This window comes from Peromyscus leucopus, chromosome 7 (genome assembly GCF_004664715.2).
Source record: "Peromyscus leucopus breed LL Stock chromosome 7, UCI_PerLeu_2.1, whole genome shotgun sequence".
NCBI lineage: Eukaryota > Metazoa > Chordata > Mammalia > Rodentia > Cricetidae > Peromyscus > Peromyscus leucopus.
Window position 1 is genome coordinate 15,120,290 of NC_051069.1, and position 17,521 is coordinate 15,137,810.

At 45.1% G+C, this 17,521-nt stretch overlaps 1 protein-coding gene and 1 long non-coding RNA gene across 4 annotated transcripts; one reads left to right on the forward strand and one right to left on the reverse strand.

The window, feature by feature from the left end:
* Ubl7 (ubiquitin like 7) lies at nt 1-15,775 on the reverse strand. Of its 3 annotated transcripts, none has more exons than XM_028865108.2 (11): nt 15,699-15,775; nt 14,029-14,241; nt 11,231-11,350; nt 7,076-7,158; nt 6,193-6,277; nt 5,768-5,825; nt 4,712-4,845; nt 4,446-4,495; nt 4,051-4,218; nt 3,403-3,525; nt 1-252 (listed from the first exon to the last, which is right to left on the reverse strand). In XM_028865108.2, the coding sequence occupies exons 1-11, from the start codon at nt 15,736-15,738 to the stop codon at nt 115-117; spliced, it is 1,212 nt and encodes a 403-aa protein (XP_028720941.1). In that variant the 5' UTR covers nt 15,739-15,775; the 3' UTR covers nt 1-114. The 3 variants fall into 3 exon arrangements, with proteins under 3 accessions (XP_028720941.1, XP_028720943.1, XP_028720942.1); XM_028865110.2 differs by having other exon boundaries at nt 15,647-15,749; XM_028865109.2 differs by lacking the exon at nt 15,699-15,775 and adding an exon at nt 15,374-15,620.
* A 12-nt stretch (nt 15,776-15,787) lies between these two features.
* Nucleotides 15,788-16,600, forward strand: LOC119088316. Its single transcript, XR_005091942.1, has 2 exons — nt 15,788-15,873; nt 16,102-16,600. It is a non-coding gene; the product is annotated as an uncharacterized LOC119088316 (long non-coding RNA).
* The last annotated feature ends 921 nt before the right edge of the window (nt 16,601-17,521 follow it).

Consider the following 17,521-nt stretch of genomic DNA (forward strand, 5'->3'; position numbering starts at 1 on the left):
TGTGAGTAGACCATCAGATATATTGGGAGGGTGGGGGGAGCTGGAGGCAACTTTACAAGTGTCTCCTTCTAGGAATCGCCTCTGCAACTTGCTAGGCACTCGGGTACTAGAAGTTCATGGGGCTCCTCCAGCAAAGATCAGCTCCAGGGCTGCTTGGATATCCCCTCCAGTGGCCTGAAGGGCACGGAGGCTCAGTTCGTCATCCTGGATGCCCATGTCACGCAACTGCTGCAGCTGAGGCTGCCACTGGCTCTGTGGAAAGACAGGGCAGGCAAAGGTGTTAGCCGGGCTCCAGATGGAACAGTCAGACATAGAGGTTGTTTTCAGGACAGACAGGAAGAGAGGAGACCCACAGCAAAACTACTGATGCTCAAGGCCATACCACAGGTGCTTTAGGAAGACTGAAGATACACTTAAAGGTAAAGAGAACAAATGAAGCTTTACAGTAAAGAAAAAGCACAGATTACTCAATGTCTAAATTCCAAAAACCTTTTAAATCCATCACTGAGGAAAGCCAGAGTAGGAACTCCAACAGGGCAGGAACCTGGAGGCAGGAGCTGATGCAGAGGCCATGGAGGGGTGCTGTTTACTGGCTTACTCTTCATGGCTTGCTCAGCCTGCTTTCTTATAGAATCCAGGACCACCAGCCCAGGGATGGAACCATCCACAGTGGGCTGAGCCCTTCCCCCATCAATCACTAAATAAGAAAATGTTCCACAGGCTTGTGTATAGCTGGATCTTATGGAAGAATTTCTCAATTGAGGTCCCCTCCTTTCTGATGACTCCAGACTGTGTCAAGTTGGCTAGTCACCAACTCATAATATTCCTAACTCAACTTTTTAAGTGTTGAGATCACAGTGTACCACCATGCCTTAATACAAAAACTTATTTAGTAAGCACATAATAATAGTCCAGCTCCCAGTTGACTGTCTGCAATTTTCTGCCATTTCAAACAATGCTGCTGTGACTCTTTCAGTGTTGTGAAATTATCATTTTCTATACACAAACATCTCCAGGGCAGTTTCGGAGAAATAGGACTGCTAGGAACTGTAGATGTAACCAACCGTCTTATTAAATAAGAAACACAGAAACAATGTAAAAGAGAAAGCCGAGAGGTCAGAGCTCAGAGCTAAAATCTCACCCTTCCTCCTGCTGTCCCAGCTTCGCGAAAAGAGCCCTACTTCCTGTCAGTTCGTTTTTTTATAGTATGTTGTTCTGCCTTCTCATTGGTTGTAAACCCAAACACATGACTGCCTCGTCACTGTCTGAATGTACAGCCCCCTAGGTCTTAAAGGTATATGTCTCCAATGCTGACTGTATCCCTGAACACACAGAGATCTTATGGGATTAAAGGCGTGTGCCACCACCGCCACACTCTTGCTATGGCTCTAATAGCTCTGACCCTGAACACACAGATATCTATGGGATTAAAGGCGTGTGCCACCACCGCCACACTCTTGCTATGGCTCTAATAGCTCTGACCCTGAACACACAGATATCTATGGGATTAAAGGCGTGTGCCACCACCGCCACACTCTTGCTATGGCTCTAATAGCTCTGACCCCCAGACAACTTTATTTATTAACATACAATCAAAATAATAATTCTGTACAATTAGATTACCACCACAAGGAACTCTGTGTGCATACAGCCATACTTCCTTTTCAGTGAATAGTCTATTCATACCCTTTCCCACTTTTCTAGGAAGTGGTGGGTCTGAAGTTGCTTTATTTCAGGAGGATGTGCCACATGTCTGATAGGGTTACAACTTGTCAGCCTTAAGACTTTGCTTGGGTTTTGCTGTTGAATTTTTTGTTGTTGTTTTGTTTGTTTTTCAAGACAGAGTTTCTCTGTGTAGCTTTGGAGCCTGTCCTGGATCTCACTCTGGATCACCTCAAGCTCACAGAGATCTGCCTGGCTCTGCCTCCTGAGTGCTGGAATTAAAAGGCATGCGCCACCACCACCCAGCTTGCTGTTGATTTTTTGGCTTTGGTTTTCCAGGAATGAATTTTCACTTTGACAAACTCAAAATTTAGAAAGACTGTATATAATGGCTCTTAGACTCTGAATTTCAGCCATGAGCAGCTTTCCCTGTTCATGACTGCCTACCTCGTCACAGAAAGGAAATGTATAACTTACGGGAAACTGCACACATGAGGAGAAGGCAGTGGGGAGAAATGCAGAGGCAAACAGGGGTAAGGCTACGGACGGTAGAGAAATGCACACACGCCATCTCAGCTTCGCTTTAGGCCAGGCAGAGCCAGTGAGAGCCCAGAGCTTTGGAGCCCAGGGAACAGGCATTTGGCTGGAGATGAAACTGAAGCAAACCCAGGCCGTCCAATCACTTGCACTGCCCATGAGTACCACATGCAATCATGAAAACCACGTAGGCTTGTGCCCTGGTTTTACGACTTCATAGCTGTGGGACCCAAAGAAATTTCAGAATGATGCTTCCCCCACAGACTCACTATGAAGCAGGCATAAAGCAAACAGCTCATACTTGAAGGTGTAAGATAGAATGCTAACACTTTGATGCTCCACTTAGCTGCTAGGGTGACCTTTTGTCTTTAAAGCTTCTAAGGACTTCTAATAACTTCCAGATCAAATCTAACCTCCTTGGACTGGCATTCAAGCCCCTTACACCTAGGCTTCTACTCTCTTTCTCTGAACCTATCTCAGGATGTTCTATGCCAACACTGACTTCTAACTATATATCACACACACCTATACATGTCTGCTCCATCAGGCAGTTGCCTCTGTCTGGAAATCATCCCCTCTCCATCACAAACAACCCATTCCCTACCTAGCTTACCAAACTTAGCTCTATCAATCACCTTAAGCCTCTCTCAGTTCTGCTGGACCCAGGCCCTTACCCCAAACAGCGAGCTTCTCACCAAGATGTTTCCCAAATGTGTGCCTGCATGGCACCCTTCCATGGCAAGAACAAGAAAGAGGTTCGCTTTGAGCTCCAGCAGCTCAACCTAGTCCCAATAATATGTGTGCTCACTGCCCAGTCAATGCTCACTGAATGAATGATTAACTAAAACTTCCTTGCCAGGCAGTGGTGGCACACGTCTTTAATCTCAGCACTTGGGAGGCAGGCGGATCTCTGTGAGTTCGAGGCCAGCCTGGTCTGGAGTTCCAGGACAGGCTCCACAAAGCTACACAGAGAAACCCTGTCTCAGAAAAAAAAAAAAAAAGCACGAAATTTCCTCATGATCACAGGAGTCAGGCCACAGTCACTCAGGCAAGAATGAGAAGTCACAAGAATAACTGCCTTTCTGGGAAGGCTCACCTGTCACGCTGCCATTCATTTGCCCCTGGTGTTCCTCCAGTGTGCAGAAAAAGGCTCAGTATGCCAAACTAGGAGACTACATGAAACCTGAAAGTGTAGAGACTCACCTGAAGGCTGGGCTGCCCAGAGGCCTGCAGGGCATGCTGGAGGGCTTGACTAAAAAGATCATTGGTGATGGGCGTTCCTGACTGGACACCAGAGGACATCGGCGAGGTGCCTGAAGAATGGCCCTGGATTCAAACAGACAGTCAGCATTGCTCACAGCCACCTCGGCTTCCCAGCGACAGTCAGTGTTGCCACATGACTGCACATTACTCCTGCCTACCAACAGGGGTCTGTTATGAGACAACCACACTATATTATGGGGTACCTAAAAGCAATCTATGTGAACATATCTTTTACTCCAGGGAAAAGGACTCTGAGACCCCAGGCCCAATCTAGAACCCCAGTATTGACAGAGGTAGCTTTGGAGACAGAACAAATCATCAGCAAGAACCTTACTCCAGTGATATCTAGTCCCTATTGGGGATAAGGAAGAGGGAACAACCAGGCTTGTGCTAAAACTGGACTTGTGAGTCCTAAAGGCAAGTAAGTGAAAAAGGGAGTCACCTGAACCACAGTTGAGAAATCCCCACCAGGCCCCAGGATTTAGTGCAAAAAGATCTAGCACCAGGGGTAGTAAAGGTAAATCTTATCTACTGCAGGGAGTCTTGCTTTTGGCAGCCTGGACTTAAGGTTCCCAACTCTCTCCATACCTGGGTGCCAGGAGTTGGTGTGTGAGAGCTGCTCTCTGGAGTACTGGCCAGGGCCAGGGCAGTGGCCAGCTCACTCTGGGTGATGGGGCGGGGCCCAGCAGCTCCACTGTACCCCAGGGAGGCCGGGCGGGAGCTGGGTGTACTGCTAGAAGGCGTAGACCGGGTGCTCTGGAAAAAAAGAAGCATCCAGAATTAGGATAAAAGAACCACACCCATGCTCCCACAGTTCCCAGGAAGACTTCCTAAGGTCCCTCCTTTTAAAAGGAATAATAATACATGGCCTTGGCCCCTAAAGGTCCTTGTGACCACTTCCCAGCCTTGGAAATGGCAGGTCCTAAGGAGAAGCTGGTTTCCAGGACCATCTCTCCCAAGGGGCAGGCTGCCATGCCACTCACTGGGTGAAAGTCGTCCTCTTCATCCGAGAGCCCGTCAAACAGGAAGCCACCTGCAGGAGAGTGAACAGATTCCAGGAGGAAGAACAGAAAGGCACCGGCGCAGCTCCAGATCTCAGCTCGAGTTACGCTCTAAATTCATATTTCATCTCTCCCCTTGGAAAATTACAGGACAGATGCACTTCCTGACTCACGCCCTATGCCAACACTATACATAGCTGCTGAGTAAAGCAAATCCCTGGGCCACTACCAGTTCCTGAGGGCCTCACCTGGCATATCCCGGTACGAGCTGGAGGGCATGCTTCGGGAAGAGGAGTCAGCTCCTGGCATTGGGGTGCTGCCTGCTACCGAGTGCAGAACCAGGATGATGGCATTGACCAGGGCTGGGTGAGCAGGCACCAATCTAGAAGAGGGATAAAAAAAAAAAATGACTAAGGAAAGAGCACCCTTTTCCATGACAGTATGGGTGACCCTTAAAACAGAGCTACCCAGGCCTTCCCTTAATCCCTTAGTCTTCAATGTGATTTTGCTTCATTCTAGTTTGGGTTTGGGCTTTGAGATAGGGCCTCACTCTATAGCTCTGGCTGGCTTAGAACTTGCTCTCTAGGCCAAGATGGCCTCAGATTTATTGTGAGTAGCTATGCCTCCAGAGTTCTGGGATTATAAGTAAGTGCCCCACACTTAGCCCATTCTTCAGCATCTTTTGCCAGGAAGTTTTGTCATCCTGCTGATCTGCCCTTAGCAATGTTAGAAAGGCTCCACTTTTGAAATCCACGGAAAATCCATCACACAGACCAAAAAGCAAAACTACAGGCAAGCCACCATGGGAAATGGAAATGCAGTTTGGTAGGCTCGGGCTTAAGAGCTGGGTCCAGACACAACTTCCTATACAGTGGACAGCTTCTGACAACTCCTTTCTCTTCCTAGATCTGGGTTAATTTCTTCACTTGCAAAATAAGGGGACACGGCCACTAATGTCCTTCCAGCTCTAACATTTTTATGGTCCTATATACCTATGTCTTCTTTCCCTAGCTTACAATCCCTGACATTTACTACATGAAATCCACCCGGCACACTAAGCACACTAAGCGCGCTCTCTCTCTCCCCCTCCCTCCGTCCCTCCCTCACCACACTGCTTCATCGTGACATACTTTATGTGCCCCTGCCTTGGGCTTTTCTATTCCTTAAGCAGCCCCTGCTGTTCCTTACATCTTGACACATTTCAAAAGCAGACCCGGTGGCAGACTGAACTGACTTCCAAGAAGAGATTCCAGGCAATGACCAGGTTTCTAGCCTGACCACGTGAGGAATGGTACTTTACTTACGTATCCAGCATGTTGGGATCAGCAAAGACAGAGAAGAGGTCCTTGTCCTGGAGAACCCCTGGAAGAGACCAAGATTTCTCTTAGGCAGCTGAAATCTGGCCAGATCCAGAGGGAAACAGCAGCATTAAGTCTCAAAGCAAGCAACTCAACGGAACCCCAAACCAGCCCTCCCAAGAAAGGCAGAAACGAAAGTCAAGGGTATCTTGTTGCAGTGGGAATGCTCCCTGCTCCCCATTCTCCTGCACTTAGGCCACACAGAGTTGCCACACTGAAGGACTTAGAGCCCTTAGGGGCTAGGTTCGTGGAATGAACTTGGTTATGTTCCCTCATCCCTCAAGAGCAGTGCTTCTTCAAAGCCCTCTTTTGCTTCTAGTTTTCTCCTCTTCCAAAACCTCACATTTCTTCAAATCTTTTCTTGTACTTACCTAAAGCAATGGGATCACTGCTGAGGCCTGGAGTGGCCACAATGATCTGATCCAGAGACTCTTTATTGCTGAGCATCTTAAAGACCTGCAGGAGAAACAGGGATGGCTTAGCATTCCAACTAGTGCCATACAGTCATCAAGTGCCCACACTCCCTTCCGAATGCTTGTATACACACGACTACAATGGACCACCGTCTCTGTAGTTCCTCACCACCATCCCTATACTTCAGATACTTCTAAAACAAATGCTCTCATCACAAGCCCAATAACAATTTCTCCAGGTCCCCAAAGCCCCTTCCAATCTCCATACAATGACTACTTTACACCGGCATACATAAGAAAGGAAGTTCACAGCTGTATTAATTCTGCCTGTCAATGGCTCATTTCTCCATTGGGGAAATCCATGCTTAAGAGGTGATAGGCAGTTCATCAACATCAAAGATCAAGTCCCATCAGCAAAAGCGTATGGATTCTGTAGCAGTAACCATATTCAGTCCACAAGGCCAGCCTGAGAGGTTGTGCAATTATCATCATTGGGAATCAACAGCCAATGCCTTACTGAGACAGGCTCTTTGAGGAAAGACACGATTCTACTCAGGCCCACAGACATGGCAAAAACTCCCAGAGGAAGCTGGGCAGTGGTGGCACAAGCCTTTAATGCCAGCACTCAGGAGGCAGAGGCAGGCGGATCTCTGTGAGTTCGAGGCCAGCCTGGGCTACAGAGTGAGTTCCAGGACAGGCACCAAAACTATACAGAGAAACCCTTTCTCGAAAAAACAAAAACAAAACCTCCCAGAGGAACTCTTGGTTGCCGTGGCAATGTGCTGTCAGCTCCCAAGCTGAACGACGGCCAGTGTTCACATCACCTCCTGCCGGAACTCACCGCCTCTCTGTAGGAGGAGCTGCTCTGCAGGGCGCTGTGCAGCACCCGGAACTCCCTCAGGGCAGCCACTTTGTCCACAGGTTCTAGAGGACAAAACACGTAGTTACCCCACAGCCCGGGCTCTGCCATTCCCACAGATGTGGTCACATCGTTTCAGCATTTGTCGGGGTGCAACTTGGTCTACAGAGTCCCTCCCTCCTCACCCTCCACCTCAGAGAAACCCATCTGTATCACAAATATGAAACTTGCACACTCAATAAATTATCTTCAGTACATAAAACAAATGAAGTTCCAGCAGAGGGGGATCTTGCCACATGAAAGAGACTTTTCTGATCAACATGCATTGCAGGAATTCTAGATTTCTTACATTTGAAAAGGAAGAATGTATAATCAACTCAGTGGACTCTTACGTAGGGACTTAAAATAAGTTCACTCCAAGCCATCTTAACGATATAGCACTACGCTGACACAATATGTTAAGAGAAAGAAATAGAACACAAAGTTGGATGTGCATTCTCTGGTAACACTATGCAAAATATGTCAGTCTGCATATGGTCTAAGGCTGGAAGGAGCAAGATAAAGAATAGCATTTTCTAGGAGGGGCAGGCTCCTGAGTAATTCTTTCTTCTTTATTATTTTCTTTTAGATTTCTCTAATTTTTTTTAGGTTTCTTTGGTTTTTTTTTTTATTTACTTACCTTTAATTATTATGTGTATGAGTGTTTTGCATACATGTATGTCTGTGTACCAAGAGAGTGCCTGGCCACCAGATTCCCTGGAACTGGAGTTACATTTGGTTGCGAACTACATGCGCATGCTGGAAATTGAACCAGGGTCCTCTGGAAGAGCAGAAAGAACTAATTTTTTTTTTTGGTTTTTCAAGACAGGGTTTCTCCGTGTAGTTTTGTTGCCTGTCTTGGATCTCACTTTGTAGACTAGGCTGGCCTCGAACTCAGAGATCCTCCTAGTTCTATCTCCCAAGTGCTGGGATTAAAAGTGTGTACCACCACCACCACCACCACCACCACTGCCCAGCCTCAGAAAGTACTACTAACCTCTGATCCATCTCTCCATCTTGATCCTAGCACCACAAATGGACAAATAAATAAAAAACAAGCCACAATAAAAAGAATCCCAGTAAAGACTAAGGAAGCACAAGGCACTTGAAAGCTCTGATGAACAAACTTTTATCATGTGCCAAACAGCAACTTCTTTTTTGATTTCTGAACACTGTGATCTACATATCCAGGAAAGTCTAGCAGTAGTCAGGCTGACTTTGGTCACCTGACTATCATAACTCATTTCACAGGGGAGGAATCTGAGGTATAAGAACAGGTAGGAAGTTCACCTGGGTCACACTGTAGTGTGGTATCCTTAGATAATCTAGGCTACATAATCAGACTGTACAGACACTACTCTCAAAGCAAAGTGAACTGCATGCCTGGAGTTCAGCACAGCAATCATATCATGACCATGAGGGCTGTCTCCTTTGGAAAATAGATGCCACAATAAATTACCTAACTTATTCATTCAACAAACTGAACAAATCAAGCATTTATCTTGTTTCTAGCTTTGGACAAGTCACAAGAAGGTGAAAAATAAGAGTCTCCCATTAGAAATTCTTGGGGTAGTAGGAGAAATGAAACTATAAGACTAAATCCAACATACAAACATATATTTATAAAATGCCACACTAAGGTCCTGGGCAGAGACACAGATTGCCATTAAGGGTGCTAGTCACCACTACAAGTAAGGCTAGGGCCCAAGTTACCTCCTAGGAGACCATCCAAGAAGGGAACTTAAGGCAGAGTACATGTTTACTGGAAGGAGGGCTTCGAAGTCTAAGTGAAAATACATGGAAAGGCATGGGATAATAAGAAGGGGTACTTGATCTCCAGCACTGCCAAGAAATAAAAAATAAATAATTTAAGCTAAGTATGGTGGCCTATACTTCTAATCCCAGTCCTTTGGAAGCAGGAGAAAGATTACAAGTTCTAGGTGATAAAAATCAAAGCCCTGGCTCAACACACACACACATACACACACACACACACACACACACACACACACACACACACACACACACACACACACAAGTGAGAGCCTTAGGAAACAGCAGCCTGCAATGGAGACTCCCAAAGTGATCCAGGCAGAAAAAGACTGCCTGGCAGTTCTCCTCGTTACAGTGCCAACTCTGGGGTGGGTGCTGCTGTTTGTTCCATTCCTACTGTTTGGGACAGGGTCTTACTATTTAGACCAGGCTGGCCATCAGGCAAAAACCCTCCTCCCTCGGCCTCTGTTATTCTGTGACCACAGAAGTATAGCATCAAACCAACCTCCTTTTAGAAGAAGAATGCTTCAGGAGAAAATATCTAAAGTACTATCATTTAAAAAACTTCTTTTCAGAACTAAATTTACATTCACCTCCCAATAAAAATTCCACTTGTTTCAAAAATAAACCTGCAGATAACATGAGGAGGAAAAGGCTCTGGATATCCTAAGGCACAATCTGCTAAGAGTACTGGGTGTCTTTGCAATATAATACCCTTTGGGAAAGAGGCAGCCAGGCCAGAAGAAAACACAAAGGCTTCTAAACCAGAATAATCTAGATTTATATCCCAGCTCTAACTCATTTTAATTAGGTGACCCTGAATAAGTATCCTTCCAATCTTTTTTCTCCATCTATAAAATGCTAGAATGTGATAAGACGCTGAGGAAAAAAAAAAAAAACTAGCTTGCAGAAACCATAACCATTAATTTTTTCAGTCAATGCCCTCCAGCTGAAGAACAGAGGGACAGACCTATATCTGAACAAGCTGCGTTCAATGCTCAGTACATAGAGGAGAATGTACACCCCAAGAACTGTGAGGCATTTCAATCAGAGGGTATTAGGAAAGCCAGAGGATTTGGGCTTCGATGGATGATTCTGGGGAAAACACAGTTTTGCTCTGGGGTCAATCTTATGATTAGGCTCTTAATAGCTTTATTCGAGAAGGAAGGCAAACTATAGCAAGGTGAAAACTGTAATTGGCAGAGGAAGAAGTCACTCTCATCAGCCAGGGCGAAGGGATGTGTAATTTCTTGTATGTTTGTCTCTGTTTAGAAATGGTAAGGATCTTACTTTTCATTTGATCCATGACAGTCTCAGAAAGTCCTTATCTGATGATGGTGAACCTGTAACAGTGAGACTCCAAAGCCTGGCTGTGAGTGTCAGACTAATCCTTGGATGTCTCACTTCCCATATGGATACAAAACATGTTTTTGTCCTTAACATTTAAAATTGAAAAGGTAACTTTCAAACTGGCAACTACTCGTAGCAGACACAAACAAGATAAAAATATGTCAAACTGCTAGTTTAACAAAGTTAATCTCTTTAACATGTTGACTTATACATGGAGAAGCTTTTAAAACACAAACACAAATCTACGTTGTGAATTCCAACCAGCACTTTCTATTAATAAACTAAAAAGGCTTTAAGTTTTGTATAGTTTCTTCCCAGAGCTTCTTGAATGCTATTGGAATGTTTTCTGGAAATAAATTACCAGGTCGACAGGGTTAGCTCACTGAACAAACCAACAACTGAGGAGTTGGTGGGAAGATGAGCTCACACAGGACAAACTGCAGCATTACAAAAACAGGGTAAGATTCTGGCTTTTGTCTCATGAGCAAGCAACAGTAAGAGGATATAAAGTTAACTGAGAAATCAGCTGTTAATCTAAAGAGTTTAAATAAACCCATACTCCCTACATGATTAGAAAACAATGGATAAAGCCGGGGTGGTGGTGGTGGTGGTGGTGGTGGTGGTGGTGGTGGTACACACCTTTAATCCCAGCACTGGGGAGGCAGAGCCAGGCAGATCTCTGTGAGTTCGAGGCCAGCCTGGGCTACAGAGCGAGATCTAGGACAGTCACCAAAACTACACAGAGAAACCCTGTTTTGGGGGAAAAAAAACAAACAATGGTGTTGGCGGTAACAATGTCACAACTTAACTCTATTAGTGGGTTCCACATAATCCAGTAAAGATAAAGATTGTTCCTATCACCATCTCAGTAAACGTTTGTTGCATCCAGGACCATACCTCAAGAATACACAGGCTCTTCCCTTGGAGATATCACGAAGCTCTGCCCATGATAACTAAGGACAAACCCTCACTTACCAGGTTTCTGATCAGGCTCGGGCCAAGATTTGCGGAGAACATGGACTGTGGACCCAGGCTGAATACCATAGAAGTCAAGGGTCTGGTCATCTTTTAGCTTCCGACCGCAGTAGATCAGATCTAAAACAAAAACAAAAACCAAAAAAAAAAAAAAAAAAAAAAAAAAAACCCCTGCCCATTTATATTTTGTTTCTCAAAGCAATTTAGTTTCTGTCTCCTGAGAATCTAGCTTTAATTAGACAGCTCTCAGGGGCTAGGGAAACAGCTCAGTGGGAAGAGCACTTGCTCTGCAAGCATGAGGACCTCGGTTCGAATCCCCAGCACCCACACAAAAAGCCAGGCACGGCTACACGTGCCTGGAACCCCAGTACTGAGGGCAGAGGCAAGCTGACACCAAGAACTTGCTGGCCATCCAGCCTAACCCAAACTGCAAGCCTCAGGTTCAGTTCGAGGTCTTGTCTCAAGGCAATAAAGAGGAGAGAGAACACCTGATATCCTGCTCTGGTCTATTCGCCTGCACACACATGTTGGGGGCTGTGCAGCTAGCCTCCGATCAGCATATGACTACCTGTCCAATGGTTTCCTCAGGGCAAGGCACCTGTGGAAACGGACGGACTCTCGCTTGGCAAGGACCAAGAGTCCACAGGACAGCACAGGAATCTGCAAAATTCGTGTGGTTTGCAGGCTCTTTTCTTTCTCATTACATTGGTGATTCTTTGGGTGATTTTAGTTTGACTGTTAGTTACACATGCAATAGCTATAATTTTCCCTGGAAATTCTGCTCTTTCTCAAATATTTTCCCCTAAGTTTCAACAGGTGGTTAATGCTTCTTAAATATCTTATCTGGAATTACTAACTACAACTCCCAATCCTGAGAACTTTTCTGACTCAATGGAGATAGTTAGGTACACATGAGAAAACAAGACCTGGAACATTAACCATGTCTCACAGTTCTGGAAAGGAGAGCAGGGCATGCATACACAGACTCCGGAGAAAGCCTCAGGAATACACATAGTGCCAACTGTTGAGAGTAAGTTCCCTGGACACCAAGCATAGAATCATTGGTAGAATCTGGCATGCTCCAAGAGGAAAAAATACAATGCAAAATGTGGGATGGATAGATCCATCTTTACCAAACATAGGAGCTTATATTGGTGGAAGAAGTATGGTGTAGTGAGATGGGAAAAAGAGTGCTTTATTAAGGTGTCTGCCTTTACAGAGAGATTGAGACATGGAATCTCTTGTAGAAAAGGGAACTGTATAAAAGTATATCTTACAGACATGAAAAATTGTCTGGGTTTGAATGTTGTCCTTAAAGCATTGTGCCCACATCTATTACTTTTTACTTCTGTAACCTCAGTAGCTGCCAGCTGACGTAAGTGCTGCAGCGCAGGATGTGTCTGTCTCAATATTTAGTTAAGCCTGCAAAAATGCTGAACTCTGTGTCTAGGATAAGGTTACGTGGGGAGTGGGAAGGTGTATTTGGGGAAACATAAAGGGGAACAATGGGGGCTTTCATAATGATCACAATGTATTACTTAAATCATGATGTATTTCTTAAAGTCAAAAATAGGAGCCAATAATAAAGCTGTTCATGTAACCCTGGTAAGGAAAAAAAAAAAACAAAAACAAAAACAGAAAAAAAAATACTCTGTTTAAGTATAAATAAAGATAGCCTAAACTATTCAGGGCCACTTGAGTGCAATCCACTTGGTGGTTAGAAGTTTTCCTTGTGCTGACACCCCTTCCCCATCTCAGGTTCTGAACTCAAGCTGTATGCACCACTTACATACAAAAGAAGATACTTTCTCAGGTGCAGTGACATGCATCTGTAATCCCAGATACTTGAGCAGATTTGAGGCCAGCCTGGGCAATTTAGCAAGATCCTACTTTCACATTAAAAAAAAAATTCATATAAACAGGCTTTGGGTACAGCTCAGTAGCAGCCTGCTTTCCTAGCATGTGCAAGGCCCTGGATGCAACAGTTAGCACCTGTGTGTGTTGTGGGGCTATCAAAAAATACAATTTTGACGAGGTGTGGTGTTGCACATCTTTCATCCCAGCAGAGGAAACTGAGGCAAGCAGTGAGTTCAGGCCAGCCTGGTCTATAAAGTGATTTCCAGGCCAGTCAGGGTTACAAAGTGAGACCCTATCTCAAATACAAACAAACAAATAAAACCCAACATTTTAAACAACTGTTATCAAGCACAAATGCTTATTTAAGAAATACATCCACAGAGGAGCTCTAAAGCTCCATACTGTAGAGGGTACTTAATCTAAAAAAATGGAAAAAATGTAGCAACCAAAAAGGATGAATCTAATCCACCTGTGATAGGAAACATGTTTTTTGTTTTTACCAGCTGGAACCCTTGACTAGCTTAAATTACATTTATAATCTAATTTGACTGAACTGACTTAAATCCCTCCTTCCTCCGCCAGAAATGCCTTGCCAACCTCATTCCTGTTTGGCTGCCACTAAGGCAAACAAAAATCCTTCTAAGTGATAGATTGAGGAGTCTTGTCTCATCAGCAACTCTTTGGTCAACTCACCCCTAATTTTGCTCTCTCAAGAGAAGGACCTCAACGATGTCATAGTTGAGCATCATAACGAAGTAGGTCAGTCTAACTCATGACTAAAGTGGACAACAATGGTTCTGTCATATGTTTTGTGTTTCTACTCATGTAAAACTTACTCTGGAGTGTTAACATTATGAAGCAACAAATCACAAGCCCTTAATTTACTCTTTTAACTCATCCCCCAGAGGAGGCCAGAGCAGCAACCCAGCTCCAAGACTCACCAATCAGCTCCGGGTCTGGAACAGATTCCTGGAGCTTGCCAGCAATAAGCTGCTTTAGAAATGAAATGCTATAGGCCCCTAGCGAATATTCTCCCAGTTCTGTCTCTGGCAACTGAAGAATTGATTTGGGGGCGAGTGGCTGGTCAGCCAGCTTCACTGCCAGATGCCAGTCTGAGAGAGACATCCTCTCTCTTTCGCGCTCTCTCTTTCTCCCTGTAAAAGAATAAGGCATTAATGGTTAAAGGATAAATCCTACTCATCCCCTTCCTGCAACCAGGCTAAATGAAAGATAAGTTCAGTGCAATACACTACAAAAGCACAAGGTGTTACATTAGGAAGCTAGAACTAGAACCTAGTGTCCTCTCTTTATTCCTCCTGCAGTGGACAGCAAAAAATTTCTCTATGCCTTAGTTTCTTCACCTTTAAAGTGGGCATAAAAGACCATTCTGATGGGAATGTTCTGAGGTTCGAGCAAGATCATCCAACACTTCTTTTATACACTGATTTCTGGTTTCCACCTTCAGTTTTTGATTTAGCTTTTACAACAGCTTTAACAAGTCCTTGCCTTTCAGGCCTCCCCATATCAAAGATCCATGGCGCCACCCAATGTTTTATTTTTTCAAACACAGCTCTGACAAATGACTTAACTGCTTTGAAGGCCTTCATTGACCCCAAAGTACCTCTGTGAACAGGTGTGAACTCTACAGCCTGGATTAAAGACCCATTCATTCTGATTCCCTCTAGCTTTCTTCAAGGACCCAGCCCCGCCCCTCTTATAACAACAGGTCAGTCTACTTCATAACAAAACTGTCCCCCCATCTATACGTCTGCTCACCTCCTGTCTTTGCATGTAAATTCACTTCCCTTTTTAGCCTCTTAGCAAACTCCTACCAAGACCACACAAACACAGTTTCCATGCCCTTTTTCTTCTCTTGGTCACACATTCCCTGTTCCCTCAAGGCAAAAGAGCAACACAAATCAATAGATTTGAGGACAAGTGGCTAGTCAGCCAGCTTCATTACCAGATACCAGCCTTAAAAAGATATTTTCTCTTTGCTGCTTTTTCCTTGTAAGACTTATTTATTTCTCAATTTCTTACCCCTCCCCTCTAGGTGTGCCCCTCCCCCTCATTATTGAAAGCCTTGGAAGCCAAGACCAGAGCTTTTCTAATTCACCGTCCCCAAGCCAGGCATATATGAATGCCCACAAAATAAATCGAAAAACTCAAAGGGTACAAGAGCTTGGCAACGCAAAACAAGCCCTTGTTATAGACAAGGCTTCCTCCAAAGAGGCCCCTTGCGGTATAGCCAAGGCTAAGAAAAAGCTATGACTCTACCCAGCAGACCTCAAGACACTGTCCACCTTCGGTTTAAAGCGAGGAAGGAGTTGGGGTTTTCGAACAGCGATCTCGGTCCTCACAACTGTCCCCTGGGGCAGGCATGGTCATCCATATTTTCAGATCAGTAATCAAGATTCAGCTCAAGTCACTTGGCCCAAGGTCACAGATACCCAAGTCGTGAGTAGGGACACTGTTGGCAACCCCACCTCTCCTGTGGGACCAGTTAGCTATTCCAGACCCACGAGAGCCCCGCGCGCCCAGGGGTCCCAGCGCCCTCACCCGTCCCGCGGAAGGAACCCGGCCGCACAGAGCCGCCGGTGTAAACACTCACTCTGGCCCTCTTGCCGGAAACCGGAAGCTCCGCGCTGCATTCTGGGGGTGATAGTTTTCGCTGAGGCCCCGCCCCTTATAAATGGCCGTCCCGTAGCCAGCGGATGCTGCTGGTTCCTAGGAGGCGTGACTTCGAGCAGTTAGAAATTCTGTCAGACAAAATCCTACCAGCTGAGGTAGGGGAACTCGGTGTGGGGTTTTCGAAAGCAGTCAACAGCCCGGTGATTCTCGCACTCTCCTGGGATATTTATAAAGCCGGTTGATTATTCGGGCTTGGATGGGCCCTAGACCCTATGACAAACCTCCACCCCGAGGGGACCCGTTCCCTCCTCCGGGGCTCTTCCGATGAAGACGCTGTCCTCCCGCGTAGTCAGCCTCCGGTGCTTTTTGTTCCTTTCTCCCAGGGAACATACCTTGTGGCGGCGCACCAGGACTACAAAAGTCGAGTCCTCAAGAGGAGTGATTAAGTAGGGTTCCTGGCACACCGTGAACATGCAACAATGGCGTTTATATCACAGTCATTCATAGAATCGGTTTGGAGAGGGGAATTTCCACTGAACTTTCATAGGGAAACTGTTTTAGATGACTGAGAAACTTCTGCTCCATCAAACTAAATTGTGTTTGCACAGAAGTTAGAATTAGCTGTAATCAGAGAGTACTGATTGGACTAAGGATATTCCAAAACTAAGGAAAACAATACCCCCCCCAAACAAACAAACAAAAACAACTACTATGAAACTATAAAGTTGAGGGACCAATGAGATGGCCCAGCAGGTAAAGGCACTCGCTTCCAAACCCGAGGACCACAGGATGGAAGGACAGGACTCCTCAAGACTGCCCTCTGACCACGCATTCACACTGGCATATATGCACATACACACAAATAATTAATAAATAAATAAATGTGATTTGTGTAAATGAAGTTGCTCATAATAGCTGAACACTGATTTTTGTGTGTGCAAGTGTAAAAGCTGTGTTCTTGTTCAGTCCACTATAGGACAGAAAGAACTAGGGCAGTAACTGAGTAGGACAGCTTGACAGAGAACATCAAACTACACGTAATTATCCCCCCTCCTGTTCGTATGAAATATGTGTGCTGGGGGAAGGTTTCACAGTTCCCAAAGTCTCTCTTCCCTATCATATCCATTTTTAGATGCAGCTCCTCTTTCAGGAATTTTTTTTTTTTTCTTGAGACAAGGTTTCTCTGTGTAGCCTTGGCTGTCCTGGAACTTGAACTGTAGACCAGACTGGCCTTGAACTCACAGAGATCCGCCTGCCTCTGCCTCCTGAAAGCTGGGATTAAAGACGTGCGCCACCACCGCCCGACCATCTTTCAGGAATTCTTAACTGGCCAGCCTTTTAGACGATTTCCTATCTACTAAGGTACTGACACTTGAACTTCATTCTTTACTTCACTAACTCTTTTGCCAGAGATGTCAGGAAACCCATCTCCTTTTGTGTTCTCCAAACGGAGCTGAATGCTCGTGAAATTCTTTTGGTTGATGGCATCATAATCTTCATGAAAAAAAATGGACCCTGTCTTGTTTATTTTGTCTTCCATAGCTGACCAGGACCTGAAACATAGTAGGTTAGCAATAAATATGGGTTAAATGAATGGTCCAGGCCAAAACTGTTTATCCAATATGACTGCCTTATTGTGTGTAGCCTTTTGTTCCCATGAAAGGAGATCTCAACTGCAACATGATGATGTTGTAAGTGTGCAAACTAATGAAGGGATAAGCTAGGATCATCCAAACAGGTCCTGTGGAAACCCGGTTATTAAGTAAGTACCGTGCTGCAAAGCAAAGGTCCAAAAAAGAAAAA